Consider the following 15,770-nt stretch of genomic DNA (forward strand, 5'->3'; position numbering starts at 1 on the left):
TGAGTCGCCTCTGCACAGTCGCATCTTCATTCTGTATCAGCAGCCAGCAGTCGTTGCTTCTTGCCACTTGCTGCCCCATTCTTTGCCTCTGGGACCTGCTCCACCCTGTCACTCAAGACCCACTGGTGCCGAGGCTGAAAGAAACAAAAAGACAGAGCCTGATGAAATGAAGAATAAATGTGGGATCCTTCCGGTGCTTAGGGAACTTGAGATAGTTCTAGAGCCAGAAAGGTCTGTCCCCACCCTGTCTCTGCACTCACAGATGGTATCATAGCTAATGTTAGCTCAGGTCACCCAGACAGAGTATCTATAGACTGTGCAGGGGCCGAGGGTGGATTGAGAAGCTGGTGAGAGATGTGCTGGGAAATCAGGCCAACAGACATTCCCACAGGTGTGCTGCAGGTAATAGAAAGGACATGGGAAAAGATTCTCCAGGCCCTAATACATGTCTTCTTCAGGGCTCTATACCTTGTGCACACACTTCTGTGGCTACACTTATACATGGGTTTGTAATGATACATGTTAGGTGTCTTTTTCTGGACTAGTGTTTTCTAACTGCATAACTTGATCCACTGCACATTAGAGGATCAAGATATCAATTTAACGGATTGTAATCAGTATATTTTAATGAAAAAGAATAGAACAGACTAGCAAGGTGAAACTTTGCATCTAGTGAGGCAGAACTAAACAATGCAGTCCACACATGCACACAAGATTTAAATGTATCTTGCTACAGGTTAGAATCAAAAGAATGTGAAAGCTTTGAGAAGAGAGGGATGATCTAAGTCTCCTCTGCATCCTCAACACGTGGGGCAAAGTCCAGACAAGACAGGCTTTACACACAACAGGCACTCGCTAGTGGTGGGACGGTGGTCCCAGTGGGGCTGTCAGAGCACCCACTAAGAAAGCAGCACATCCTCCAGTCACTGGCTCCTCTTCCAACTTTCTGCCCTTAAGCCAAAAGCTATGTTTCAACAACTTCACAGGCAGTAGAGGTAGAGCCTGATCAGTCAACTCCAGTGACCCCAAAGGAGTTGGCCCTCTTTTCCAGCAGCTGTTAAGCTAAGTGAAACTAGTTATTGTTTTGACATTACGTAACCCCAGAGAAGCCACACCCACTCACTCCTACTCATCACTGTGCTTCCACGTGCATGGGGAGACAGAAGCCCGACTCCACTGCTGTCAAAGAAATCTGACGGTCTCTTCTGTCCACATGCAGCATGCAAATCTCTTTCTTCCAACTTCTTTGTCTCTAGAGAATAGAACAGATGCAAAGCAGCTGAGAGGAGTAACGTCCTAACAGAGTGGCTAAAGAGATGGATGAGTGTTACAAGGGAGATTTAGAGATCTCTTTTCTATTTAATGCCTCTAATGTTTCGTTTGGTTTTGTAAATAATGAAAGGCCATCTAGTCTATGTTGCTTAACAGCAGTCATTTCATTCTACTGCTTATATCTGCTTTCAAAGGGCAATAGAGAGTAGTGATAACAGGTCCAGAGTCAGACTGTCTGGGTTACTCGCTGTGTGACCTTAGGCATGTTGCTTAACCTGACTGGGTCTAAGTTTCCTCATCTCTGAAAGGGAAATAATCATAGTACCTACTTTATAGGGCCATATGAGAATGAAATGAATTAATTCATACAGAGCTTGACCTATAGTAAGTACTGTGTAAGTATTTGCTATTTTTATGTTTACAAGTTTGTGATCCTGCCAGACTGTGACTCTTGAGAAAAGAGTCACCTAGAGTATCGTTGTATCCCTGTGCATAGCCGGTATTTGTGCATTTGGTGCATACAGACTAACCGCTGAGTGAACAAATGATTTAAATAGAAAAGAACAGATGCCCAGCATTTCATATTTCACTTTTGCTTTGCACCTTCCAGAAAGACATGGAGTCCTAGTGCTCTTCTTTTTGTCGTGCCCATGAGAAGCCATGTTTACAAAGCTGTGATGTGTTTTTCCAGACCCTCTTTTTTCTCTCCACCATCAATCGAACCTGTTGATCTCCTCAGTCTCAGAAGACAGACTGTCCCTCCGGGGGCCAGCTGTAGGGAGCTGGTGACATTCTGTATGTGTGCCATGACAATACATTTCAAGGAAATAGAGCCAGTAGGATTAGACCTGGACCACCCAGGACACAGACAGAGTAGCCCAAACCCCTCCGCCCCAACTCTGTAGAAACATACTAGAACCATGATCTCTGTGTACTTGGAGAGAGCAAGTTCTCTGCTCCACAAGTGTTTGCTGCTGCTTGTCACAGCCTCGATCTGTAGGGAACTAGAGACTACCACCCCAGACATTTGGATGTGGCTCACAGAAATTAGTCTTTCTTATGTAAATGTCCGCAGGCAGTGAAAGTTAAGAAAAATGGCTGTATGTCTAAGATTCTCAGCATCAAATAAAGTCTCTGCAAGAGGGAAGTCAGAGCAGCTGGATTTTGCCCTTACTAACGTTAGAACCTCATTTGCATCATACTACAACTCATTAAAATCACCTTCTTTACGTTACTTTAGTGTGCTTTCCCATAGACATCAGACTATCCCGAGAAGTCTTTCATCCCAAACTGTTCTGGTTACCTATTACTACATCAGAAGCCATCTCCAAACATTGCCTTAAAATAATATTGACCATTTATTTTGTTCATGAATCTGTACAATGGACAGAGCTCAACAGGGGAAGGTTCCCCTCTGAGATGGTGCATTCACACGATCAGCAAATTGATGCTGACTATTGGCTGGTAGCTCAGCCCAGCCTGTGAGCTAAGGGACTCAGTTCCTCTCTATAAAGGCCTCTCCACGTACCCTGGGCTTCCTCACAGCATGGCAGCTGTGTTCCAAGGACAAGCATCCTAAGAGGGAGAGCCAGGTAGAAGCCTCAGAAGCCATAGCCTCCCTCCAGGACTGTTTGTCCAGGCAGTCGTGAATGTCCCCCCGGGGTCAAGGGAAAAGGACATACTCTGTTCCTCTTAAAAAGTGAGCAGGAGCAGGAGAGGCAGAAAATATTGTGGTGGCTACTTTTGGAAACCAGTATATGCGCTCCACCTAAATAAGCATTTGATTGTCCAGTTCAATAAGGATAGTGTTTGCCTGATTCTAAGAGTTCTCCCTCCAATCTAGAGGGTAGAAAATTCACTCACACTCCTGACTTATTTTCAAAATCAGTGAGCCCCAAAAAGTTTTGATAATCAAAGGCCTGCCTGCTGTTTGCCCATAATCTTTTTAAATTAAAAACAAACAAACAAACAAACAAACAAAAAACAAAAACAAAACAAAAAAAAACAAACTTGGGAGAGCAGTGATAAGAAACTGAGCTACGGGACCTTCCTCTTCAAAGTTTGCTCCATCAAGCCCTGTAAGGTAAAGCAGACAAGCTGAGGAAAAGAGAGAGAATGCCCACAAGACTGTTCTTTTTACATCTCTGAGAAAGTGTTTCAAATCAGCCAAATGCACTGAAGAGACTTGCTGTTAGCCACATAAAGCCCTGGGCTTCAAAGGGCAGCGCCCTGGGGGGAGGGGAATAAAACTAGGGAGAAGACAGCTTTGGCAGAACCTGACATTCTTCAAACAGCCAAGTCTGCTCTCCGAATGTTGTTCCAGGAGCACCTTGATCTCCTTAGAGGAAAGCTTGATAGTGATCTAATAAATAAATCGAAACATACCTCGCCCCCACACCCCCCGCCAACTCCGGCTCACGTTAATTTAATTTAAAACTAGCATGTCTAATAGGCAGCACTTTTAAAATGCATTTCTGGAATTTGTGGTTTGGATTTCAGTCTCCTGAAAATAATATATTTTTTATCTATTCCATGTGTTTGGACCCCAACTTGTTTTGACTAAAGGACATGATTTGTCAAGATGTTTTCTCTGCTGGAATTGGCATGGGGAGTGTGGTTTTTATCTAAAAATTGCATGAGGCCATTTTACCTATTTATATATGTATGTTTAAAGAAGTTTTTTTGTTCCATTTCTTATATGGTCATGCTTAATTGGAAAAAAAATTAAAAATTTATGTAAAAAAGTCCAAGAAGACCCAGTGCTTGCCTCTGGGCCCTGTATTTGAATTAGTACGAATGCTCCATTGCCCATAGGGAGAGATGGAACAAGTGATCAGGCAGGCCCTGAAAACCTGGTGGCGGAGAAGGAACAAGAGTTGAAACTCTTTCGGTTGCAATTAAAATACCAATAAATTATACTAACTTAATTAAAGCAAGTATAATTTATTGTGAGGACCAAGTTGTATCTGAGAGAACCAATGGGAAGCAGTGTCATAGACCTCGGGAAGGACTGGGGCTGAGAACTGGAAAGCCATCAGGAAACCAGAGAGATTCACCCTAGCCTGCAGAAGATGCTGAGAATAGTGCCCAGTATGTTGTAGGTGTTCAATAAATATTGCTGAATGAAAAGGTCAGGGAGCTATGCCACAAATTTTGATTCTTCTTGAAAGCTCATTCAGCTTTGATTCAGCCATGTCTACCTTAGGTCAAGTCTAGATTCTCAGGGAAGAATCTACAGTTGGCCCAGTCTGGGTCAGGGATCCACTCTTGAACTAGTATCAATCATGTTTGAGGGGTAGGTTCACTCTGTATTTACACGGCTGCCAGGAGCCCACTCTACGACCATATGGATCGAGGAGATTGTTCACTGTGGGTTGGGCATCTGCAGCAGCAGGGATGGAGGGCAAACAGATGAAATTGTTTTGAGGATTGCAGGGAGGAGAGATTAGTATGCCAGAGCGGATGTGAGGACACAGAGGGGGAGCTCAGTCCAGTAGTCATAAAAAGCTTCCCAGAAGAGTTGAACGTCGTCCAATCAGGAGGAGTTTGGAACAACTCCTCACATGAAATTTGATGTCAGATCCTTGGACTGTGAGCGCTGGACATGCCTTGGGGTCATCTAGTCTATCTCCTCATTGTTGACGCACAACAAAAAAACAAGACTCAGAGAGATGGACTGTTGACTTAAGCCGGTTTTAATTAATGATATTTCTGACTAGAGGAGAACACCTCCGAATTCAGTGCTTATTGATTAAATAAGTCCACATCCTGGAATTTCTGTTTGCAACACCATAACCATTGTTTATATTTCCTTTGTCTTAATTATATTCCGTACTATGAGGTAGAATTTGATTTTTGTCTGACATTAGCTAAATATGATCCATAAATTCTAGTGAGATTGGTAGGAATCATTAAACAAAAACAAAAACTTGGTTTTGGCATTCTACAAACTTTATCTGCCTGTGAGCAATTATTGACAGCTTCTTCTGTGTGCTCATCACTGTAGTAAGAAAAATATAGGGACAAACTAGGTACTCTACCTGCCATGGCACAGTTTACGTTGCGGAGCTTGCAGTTTGTTAGGGAGATGGACAAGAAGATTGAGGACTGCAGGGAGGAGATAAGTGGTGTGCCAGAGGAGATGTGAGGACACAGCGGGGACGCTCAGTCCGGGAGTCAGAAAAAGCTTCCCAGAAGAGTTGAATGTTGTCAGACTAGTAGGAGCTAGGAACAAAGTGATGAAACACTATGGTACATGGAAGGAATGACAGGTAGTTCTAAATGACTGGAACTAAGAGTAGCCTGCAGGGAGCGGAAGAATGTGCAGACAGAGAGATAAGCAGAAGCTACGTCACGAAAGGCTGGAGGATAGAAATTTGACCAAAAACACTGAGGAGCCATTGAATGTTTTTTAGTAATATACGATCAGTTTATATTTTGTAAAAATCACACTGGCAGCAGTGAGAGAGGGGGAAATAAGGTCAGACTGGCATCAGGTTGGAGAGGGAAGCTGAAATAAGAGTCGGCCCTCAGAGAGGGCTGAGGGAAGAGTTGAGGTGCTGCTGGATTCCCCAGGACTGGGTACTGACTGGGTGTGGGAGTAAAAGAGGGGATAAGTTACTTCACCTATACAAGCCTCGCTTGTCTCTATCTGTAAAACAGTTTCTACCTACTTCATAGAGTGTAAGCGTTGCATAAAGTAATGCTTGCCCCACCCTCTGCTTTATTTTCCTGCATAGCACTTACCACTTTCCTTTCCTACCCATTTACTTACTGATTTTGTCATTCTCCCCCAACTAAAATATAAGTTCTATGACATCAGGGATTCCTCTCTGGTTTGTTCACTGCTGAATCCCTGATGCCTAGAAAAGTGTCTTGGCTCATAGTTGTTGCTCAATAAATAGTCATGGAGTAGATGAGTGACTAAGTAAAAAGCACAGTGTTAGACATGAAGCGTTCGGTGGCAAAGGCAGTGCTCTTACTAATTCCTACTGGGAGAAAAGCCATTGCCATGCCATCTTCAAAGTCTGCATGGCTGTTCTCAGGGCCTGGTACCCTTAAGGCCAAAGCTTCTGTTGCACTTTCCTGCCCATTGTTGAAGAATGGGGGACTTGACCCTTGCCTGGAGTAGGGACAAGTGAGTCACACACGAAGAGAAACTAGATGAAAGAAAATTGGCAGCAGGATTCCCAGAATACCTAGAGAGCTCCAGAGAAACCGGAAGCAGTAGAAACCCATGTCATAGAAACCAATCAGGACTTCAAAGAGTGATTTGGGGCCCACAGCTGCAGAGGAGGTTTCGGCAGCCTCTGCATCAAAGGCTGGGGTGCATGATGGAGAGAAACGGTCTTCTCTGACTAGAACTGAGGTCTTAAAGTCACAGCCAGCAAAGGTTTGGAAAATAAAAGAGCAGCAAGTCTGACTTGCTTTATTAATCTTTGCATTTGTGATGGCAGTAATGGTGCTTAATCTTTCATCTTCAAAGTGCCTTACTCCATGAACTCACATGCAAACAGGCCTCAGCTTTGTGTGATGCATTATAAGGCATGTGTTATTCTGATGGAAAAGATTTCACTGTTCAGTCTCCTTCCAATTTGACACGTTCTAAAAGGAAAGTTTGGTATCAAAACATAAATCTAAACAGAAACCAAAATAGCAAACAGTAACACGCATTAATCAGACGCATCTATTTGTACTGAAACCACATTCCCTTAACTCCCTAGCCCCAGGGTATTGTTCTTTGTTGTTGCTGTTCATTTCTTTTTTCCTTTTCATTTTTCAGTACCTCCTTCCAAGATTCTCGCAATGTACCTCAGAGTCCAGACTCTCTTATGGAAACCATATGTCTTTGAGAACATACCGTTCCACTTGGAGTTCTGGAGCCAGTTTTATTTCTGTCCCAGGATTAAGTGAGAAACAACAATTGTTTGTAGGGCTGGAAAGAACTTTAGGTTAGTTACTCAGCCAGGAAAAACCACCCATAAAGCAAACAGAGTTTCTAAAAGACCTATTAGAAAAGAAAGGCATCCTCAGTAACCTGTGGATCTCATTCAGTCATTCATTGATTCATTTTATTCTTGCAATATTTGTTGAAAGTTTACCATGAACTAAGTCTATGCTTAGTGCCCAAAATACCAAAGTAAACATGACCAGTCCCTACCCTCCAGTAGCTTATCGTCTAGGAGAAGAGACAAGCAGCTATATCAAGGTAGCAGTATATAGTTTTTCAAAGCTAAGACAGAGGAATCTGTCAGATTCAGGTCATAGGTAGGACTTGAAAGATGGTTAGGTTAGAGAGGATGTTTTTTAAAGAGATAAGAGGGAAGGAGGTAAAGAAAAAGAAGCGAGAGTACTTTACGAGGAAGAAACTATACACTATATAAAACAATATGATGCAGGTGATATTCAGACTATTTAATAACTGAATGTCATGGGCACAGACAGAAGCCAAAACCCACCAGTGTGGCCCTAACCAGTGCCTGTGGGCTACAGATCTTTCCTACCGACATGGGAGATCTCAGGGTGTATAGTTGAGGGAAAAAAGCAAATTACGATGTTGAGTCAAGATGTTTGTTACCCGTGGTGAGGGAATGACAGGAGGGGCCATAAGAGGGACTCCAGGGTCCTGGCTGTCTATTTCTTGATCTGGGTGCTGATCACACAGGTTCGTTTACTTTGTGAAGATAAATAGACTTGAACACTTGTGATAGATGTTCTTTTTAATGTAAATATTCAGTAAAGTGCTATGTTTAATGAAATGCCCCCCCCCCCAAAAAAAAAGCAAATAAGCAAAAATCCATGTATTCAGGCATGTCTCAGATTGTTGTGACTGGCTCCAACAAATAGTGTGTGTGGAAGAGATAAAACCAGAAACTCAAAGTAAAGCCATGTTATAAGCGTCTTTTACACCGAATTAAGGAGTTTGAGCTTTATTCTCAGAACTACGAGACTCTTGGAAGGAATGTGATATGGTTGGAGCTGAGGGGCATTCAGAGTGTGGCCTCTAGACTTTGGCCTCTGGTTCCATGACTTAGTTGTGTGTAAACTTCAATCTCTTCATCTGCAAAATACACTAATGATTTTATTTGCCTCCTAAGGATGTTTTGAGAATCAAATAAATAATACACAAAAATATTTAGTATAGCGAGTACTATAGTCAGTAATAAATATTTGCATTTTGGAAAGCTTCCTCAGGCAGAAATGAGGAGAAGGGGGGGGGAGATGACTAACTAGCCCAGAGACAAACAGATGAATTAGAAGGCTGTGGCAGTAATCTAATAGAGAAGCAATGAGAACCTTCCCGAGACAGGGACAGAGAAAATCAAGGGAAGATCATTAAATTGAGGGAGTGGAATTAACAAGACTTGATCTGAGAAATGAAAGAGACAGCAAAGTCTGCGGTGACTCACCAGTGTCTGGCTTAGGTGACTGTGAAGGTGTTGATGCTGTTAGAAAGTCAAGAGGAAGAATAGCCTTGGGGGAAGATCGTGCATCAAATATGAAACCTGTCAATATTAGGAATCCTGGGGGCATCCAGGTAGGGATGTCCAGAGGAACTCGATACAGGTGCTTGAGCTGAAGACACAGATTTGGGAGGTATAAAGATTGTCGAAGACATATGAGTCGATGAGTTCCTTCAGGGATGATACACTGAGTGAAAAGAGCAAGAGGCCAGATATGGAGCCCTAAGTCACATCAACTTTTAAAGGGGCAGACCAAAGAAAGGAAACTATGAAGAATTTAAGAAGAAACCATTGGAAAGGTAGAAGCAACAACTGAGAGAGTGCTATCGTAGTAGCCAAAAAGGATACCGACTGTGGCAAATGCCACAGAAATAACCAGTTAAAGGAAGATGAAAAAGTAGACGCCTATATGTGGTGGCCATTGCTGACTTCAGTGAGAGCAATTCCAGGGGAACAGAGGAACAAAAGCAGAATTGTCGTTGGTGTATGGTATGTGGATTGGAAGAAAGCAGTCAACAAGTGCAGTCAAGGGGAAAGAGAGCAACAGCCAGGAAACTAGAGGGAAGTAAGGAGTGAGTCTTTCTCTGAAGATCAGAATTTCCTAACTTCTTTCAGTATTCACTACCACCCATTTTGAAGTTTAGAGCTCTCTCTCTCTCTGTATGTGTTTCTCTGTCTGTCTGTCTGTCTGTCTCTCTCTCCCCACCGTCCTCCTCTTTCTACCAGTCCCCCCCCTCCTCTCTCTTGCCCTTCTTCCCCCTATATCCCTTCCTCCCTCCCTCCCTTAATTTCCATTCTAAATTTCCTCCTCAGAAGCGAAGAAGTGACTTATGTAACTAGAAGCACTTAATATATTACCTTTTTTAGTATTTTTAAAATAAGATTTTGTAAAGTGGGTATATTCAGGGAAGGGAACCAAAAGAATGAATTAAGAAAGGAGCCATCGCAGGGGTAAGAGAAAGGGCTTCTAGTCGGTCATTGTCCTGTTCCAACGCTCCTGGGGTCTGTCCGGGGCTCCAATGTGGGTTGTGTGTTAGAGAGTGTGAATGAGTGAATACACTCACCACCTCTATCTATCCTGCCCTTGCTGGAGTGGAAGCCATTTCTCCCACCTTGGCTTCCATGTCCTTGCGAGCCAATGATGGCATCCCTCCTCTAATGAGTACATGCTGGCTCTGTCCTAGCTGGGCCTCCAGCCCACTCCCCCTGGCTGGTGGCTGCCAGCCTCCAGAACTCAGCTCATACCACTTCTCCTACAAATTCTTACTGAACCAGCTCTGGCTTCCAGGTAGGTCTCAAAACTTAATTTCCTCAGGAACCTCCTCTTGTCCCCTTCAATTAGTCACTCAGCCAATGTGTTGTTCATTTTGCATTTCCTGAAGGGTTACTGTGAATCATTCTCATTTTAGTTTATAATAATATTTCATTTCGTTGGTGAAATTATAAGGCACCAGGAGGAATTCTCTGCTGCCTATAGTGGAGCATTCCATGTAGAGTAGGCTCTCAGCTTAGCCTGGTTTACAGAAGGTAAGTACATGAAGTCCACACTAGACTGTAAGTTCCTCGAGGATGGACTCTGGTCTCCTTCACCTTTTCAAACCCTCAACCACCATCCCTAGGGCTCGGACTATTCCTCAATTCCACAGAGATTTTTTGAGTACCTACTGTGTGCCAGAAACTGCACCAGATAGCTGGGAATTCAGCAGAGAACTAGGCAGATGAGGTCCCTGGCTTGTGGAGTTTATACTGTAGTAAAGGAGACAGCCAACAAGGAAACAAACAAGTAGGCTGACTACAGGCTGTGGCTAACGCTTCAAAGGAAATAAACAGATTTATGTAACAAAGAAGGGGCATGCTTATGGTGAGACCTGGAGACTGATGAGGAAGGAATAAGGTACCTCTCAGCCTTCTCTTCTTATTTAATAGCCTCCACTCCTTGAACTTTACTTTCAATAAAATATTTATTTAAAGGGATATAATAAGGTGACACGTTATTCATTTTCTTGGTGAATGATTTCACAAACCACTAACACATCTGATCACCAACAAATCAGCATCTCTCTAAGGGCTGTTCATCTAACCTGCATTATGGGGCTAGCAGCCCCGGGGCCCCACGGAGGTCTAGTGGAGGTGGCGCCCAGCTGCACAGAGCCCTGCACTGAGGTCTATCTGACCCTGGTGGTGGTTTGTTTTGCAGGTGAGCCGGCCTCATCCCAGCGACCACCCTCTCCTGATCCTTTTTGTGGTCGGCGGAATCACAGTCTCTGAAGCCAAAATGATTAAAGACCTTGTGCCATCTCTGAAGCCAGGAACCCAGGTACCAAGGAGTGCTCAGTGGTATGCGTGAGAGTCCAAGGGCAAGAGCAGGAAGGCGAGTGAGGGCCCTTCACGAGGGTTCCTAGAACTCTCATCTCCCTCCCAGCTCCTTCTCTCCCATTTGCTCCTGCCAATGCCATTTTCCTTCTGCCTGTGCTGGGCCAGCCATCCTCCTGGTGGGAGTGGACGGAGTGGAGAGCTTTCTTTTTAAGACATCTCCTGCCTCTGTGCTTCAGGGGCTAAACTAACATGCTATTGTCCCTATTCCCTCTGTCTGCGTATATTCTCTTGTGTCCAATTGGAGCTGAATTACTCAAGAGTTTTCACTGCTTTCCAGGCTCTAGATAATTGAACGTGACTCCCTGGACCACCACCCCACCCTCACTCTCACACACACACACACACACACACACACACACACACACACACACTGTGGCAGAGGACTGGGCTAGAGGAGTTGGGGAAGGTACATTGTCAAGATCAGGAGTCCCCAACCCCTGGGCCACAGACCACACCAGTCCAATGGCCTTTTAGGAACTGGGCCACACAGCAGGAGGTGGATGGTTGGTGGCCCTGAATCTGAAATCAGGAGAGGCTGTGCTTCCCAGCCTTTTCTGAGCAGTCGCCATCCTGCTCTGCAGGAGGGGTGGAGGCTCCTGGCAGGAGGCAGCCAGAGCCTAAGGAGGGAGACGTCAGGAAAAGGAGAGCCCTGCCTCGGTGTCCTGTGACCTGGCTGGGGAAGCAGAGCCTATAACTCAGTAAGACAAAAAATCCTCCCTTAGTGAGTTCCTCAAAAGAGCCCCTGGGATGTGAGAGCAGGTAATTTATGTGGGAGGTGATCCCAAGGAATAATAGTGAGGGAATCAGAAAAGAGACAGAGGAAGGAGAGAGACCAGAGAAGGGTCGCCATCGCGGTGGTTGCTGCTGTGGGCCGCCGAGGCTCAGTGCCCCGGGGGGCCCAGGAGGCGGCTGTTAACATGTCTCAGAATTGTCCTGCTGGATGACAGAGACTCTGGTACATTTTCCCATAGACGCTCTCCTTCCACCCCACTCCCTGGTTGTGACGCGCCTGTGGGGGCTTGTTCTCAGCTTTGTGCCACCTCTGCATGCAGCTGGGCAGCTTTCCATGGTTTGGAGGAAGGAAGCAGATGTGAGTCTTGTGCTTCAGGTGGGACGCTGGCTCGTACTACACAGAAACCGGCGGGATTCCAGCCCAGGCCTGTCTGCCAGGGGTGCTGGTATCTTTGTCTCCCACCTCCACCCACTACTGCAGTTTCACCCGCTGCAACCGTAACAGGTGGATGGTGACAGCAGCCAGCCCGGCGTTCTCTCGTTCCTGCCTTCTGTGAAGTCATACCTGTTGTTCCAAGCCTTTCCTGCATCTCTACTGTCCTCTGAAATCCATACTCTGCAGTGCAGCACTGAACTGCTTGTTCGCTACTTCCTGTTTGCTGGCCTGGTCTCCTCAAGCAAACAGGAGCTCCTTCAGGACAAAGGCTGAGGCTTCCCAGGCCTGAGCGTGTGGCGGGAGGGCCATAAGCCTTGTGGTCTGATGGCTTGCGGGCTGCAGGAGAACTGGTTTGCTGTTGGAGCGGCCACCTGGTCAAGTAGAGAAGTCCTGGACCCTGTTGGTCTCCAGACACCCAACCGAGAAATGGGACGCGGGTATCTAAGGAACTACGGTAGATTCTTGAGCAGGGGAGTGACCAGTCATTGGCTGTGACCATTTCTGTTGTTACTATCACCTGTCATGGTCATAGCTGGTGAAATTTCTGATACAGTGATCAATTCTGCCTCATTTAACACCCTCTCTGTCAGCAGTGTTAAGGATCTGTTTAGTGAGCGATTGCCTTTTCAGCAAGACATTTCTTTTTTAATCAGAAAGTACACTTTTCACTGCCCCTAACATGGTGAACCAAATTCTTAGCTCTTCAGAACAGTCATGCATTGTAACAGCCTGACAGACATGTTAATCCCCACTTTAAAAGGATAAAATGCAGACGTTTTCAAAGCCGAGTGACCCGAGTTTGACAACAGAGACCAGAATCTACAGTGGCTTTGCTGTAATCTGACCCTGTGCTCAGTCATCTGCAGAGAGAGCTTCTCAAAGAATTTTGGGCTTAAGGAACAGCCTTGACTGCTACTTGTCCTTCATGCAAAGAGTTCCCTGATAGAGTTACGGTCCCTAGGAAGATTCCAAAGAGGAGTTCTTTATCATCGGGCCCTTCATCTCCGAGACTCTGAAAGGAGGTGGATTACCCGGGTGTTTGCTGGAGCGACACCTGCGACGGCGGCTCTCTCTTCTGCAGCTGCCCTGGCCCTGCGGCTGGCTGTGCCCACACCTGGGCCAGGGGCAGGGTCCTGCTCTGCAGCGCAGTGGGAGTCCGGCCTTGCGGTGCTGGCGGTGCACAACCGGCACGCATAGTCGTGCCGTCCTCCACGTAGACTCCCTGCTGTTGGAGTCCATGTGTGAACTAAACTGGATTTCTGCACCAACAGACCCTCAAAGACATGTCCAGCAACCAAGAGAGTAACTCTGGCTTGATCATCAATGTAAAACTGTGACAGTAGACGTATCTAATACTTCCTTCTGTCTTTAATATCAGGCCTATACATGAACATCTCCAGTTGTGAGGATTTGCCCTTCACGGCAGCCTTCTTGAGTCTCACAGGGCTTCGCTCTGAGGATTGTTATGCCCCCTCTAGACAAGTCCAGATCGGCCTCCTTGGAGCTCTCGTTCATCAGTGCTGGTTCTAGCTCTTGGGCCACCCAGAATTTACAAGCAAATCTGGCTTGTCCTTCTTCCATGTGTCCTCCCCTAGGTCTGCTCTTCTCCAAACAGAGTATCCTCGGTTCCCACAGCCACTGCATCCCAGCCCCTGATGTGGATCGGGGTGCCCTGGCCGTTGGGGCTCTCCTCAGTCCCAGCATGTCTCTAGCTTGCACGCAGTTGGAACTGAGCCATGCTTGGGTGTGGCCCGATCAGTGCAGAGGCACCTGGGGCCACCTCCTCCTCATCCCACATGGCCTACAAGGCCCAGCAGTCTCACCCCTGCCTCCTATGGGCCTTCTTTTCCTATTGCCCTTCTGCTTACTTACTCCCCTCCAGCCTCAGGACTTTGCACTTTACTGTTTTAATCCCAGCACCTCAAACAAAGTCTGGCGTTAGGTGTCACGATCGCTCATTGGATAGCGAACACTAGAAACTTTACTTATATTATTACAGAATAGATAATGGTAACTTTTCTGGAGACTACACTAACTTATTTCATACTGAGATTATGGAAAACTAAAACCACTCTGTCTTTTGTATCAGTTGCTATTTATCCATATCTTCTCTATTCTATATCCATGTGGGTACGCTTTGGACCCAATTACAGGAATTTACAATCATGTCTGTTAAATTGCATTAGCTGATTATTCATCTACTCTGTGCCAAGCACTGTTCTTTGTGCTGAAGGTAGAACTGTAACCAAGCCAGACACATTACTGCTCCCATGGAATTTATACTCTAATAGTGAGTGACGGACATTAAACACAAAAACTCCAGCCAGAGATAAGAACCCAGACAGGTGCAGTGGTGGCAATAACTGGAGGGGGAAGTTCCTTCAGATGGCACAAGCTCCTTGTAGAGGAGAAGGCCATGAGCTGGGCTGTGAAAGGCATTCAGAGATCAGCTCTTCAAAGGAAACTGATAGAACCCATTTAGGGCACATCCAGAAATGAATTCTGTTTCACAAAAAGCAACAAGGATTGCATGACACAGTGGAATCCAGAAGCCACACTTGCACCTGCTGCTTCCCTAGGACTGTTGTCATACTCTAAAATGGGCACATTTTCTCCGTCCTCTGTCCGGGGTTGTTGTTGTATGTGCTGATGAAAGTGGGAGGATCGGAGAGGCAACTCCTCCCACCCCACCGTACACAGCCACAACCACGAAGCAGGAGGCTTTGCAGGCTTCCCTTGCTCTGGAGTGCGTGTGCCTGGCACTGGCCTCTGTCTCGCTCACTCGCTGCCTGGTGTGGGGCTCGATGCCAAGACAGCTCTACAGGCTGAACTCTGTAGCTGGATGGTGGCCGGGAATCCAGCAGAAGCCTGGGATTGTGGGAGGAAAATAACAAGGAGGGACCCTCCCAGAAAATACAGGGACAGGCCAACTCAGGGAACGGGAAGACCAAGTAGGCAAGTTAACCCAGACATCCACTGCTTTTCATAGGCACATGCATGTTGAAAAGCAGTGGATGGCTTTTCATGTGGTTCTACATTTCTGGGGCTGAGTGTTTGATAAGAATGCAATTTTTTAAAAAATTGTGCTCATACACACAATTTTGCACAACTTTAGGGGTTCAAGAACACCTGAATCCCAGCTCTAATACCTGGCTCCATGTCATTCTAAAGTTGATGGGAAGCTCAAGGAGAGGAGTTAAGTGACTTCTTTTTTAAAAACCATCAGAAGGGACAAAGGCGAGGAGATGATCTGAAATCTCACACTTGCCATTCTTGAGGAGAGCCTGATGAGCACAGCACACTGACCTCTGACAGTTTACAGTGAGTTTTCCAGAAAGCTCAGTCATGTCCATTTAATTAATCCACTGTTCCATCAATTTAATGAACAGTTTTCATGTCCAACACAACTGTGTGAGAGTGTGTGACTGCGTGTGTGTGTGTGTGTGTGTGTGTGCATGTACATATGTGGGTTACTTTTCCTGAGAAGAATC

At 45.6% G+C, this 15,770-nt stretch overlaps 1 protein-coding gene across 1 annotated transcript in view; it reads left to right on the forward strand.

The window, feature by feature from the left end:
• Window positions 1-15,770, forward strand: part of SCFD2 (sec1 family domain containing 2) — a 346,047-nt gene that overhangs the window by 324,627 nt on the left and 5,650 nt on the right. The window contains exon 8 of the mRNA XM_016119585.2: window positions 10,933-11,052. Coding sequence (XP_015975071.1) covers window positions 10,933-11,052 — 120 coding nt within the window. The remainder of the gene's footprint in view (window positions 1-10,932; window positions 11,053-15,770) is intronic.

The sequence above is a fragment of the Rousettus aegyptiacus genome, unplaced genomic scaffold (genome assembly GCF_014176215.1).
Source record: "Rousettus aegyptiacus isolate mRouAeg1 unplaced genomic scaffold, mRouAeg1.p scaffold_m13_p_10, whole genome shotgun sequence".
Lineage (NCBI taxonomy): Eukaryota > Metazoa > Chordata > Mammalia > Chiroptera > Pteropodidae > Rousettus > Rousettus aegyptiacus.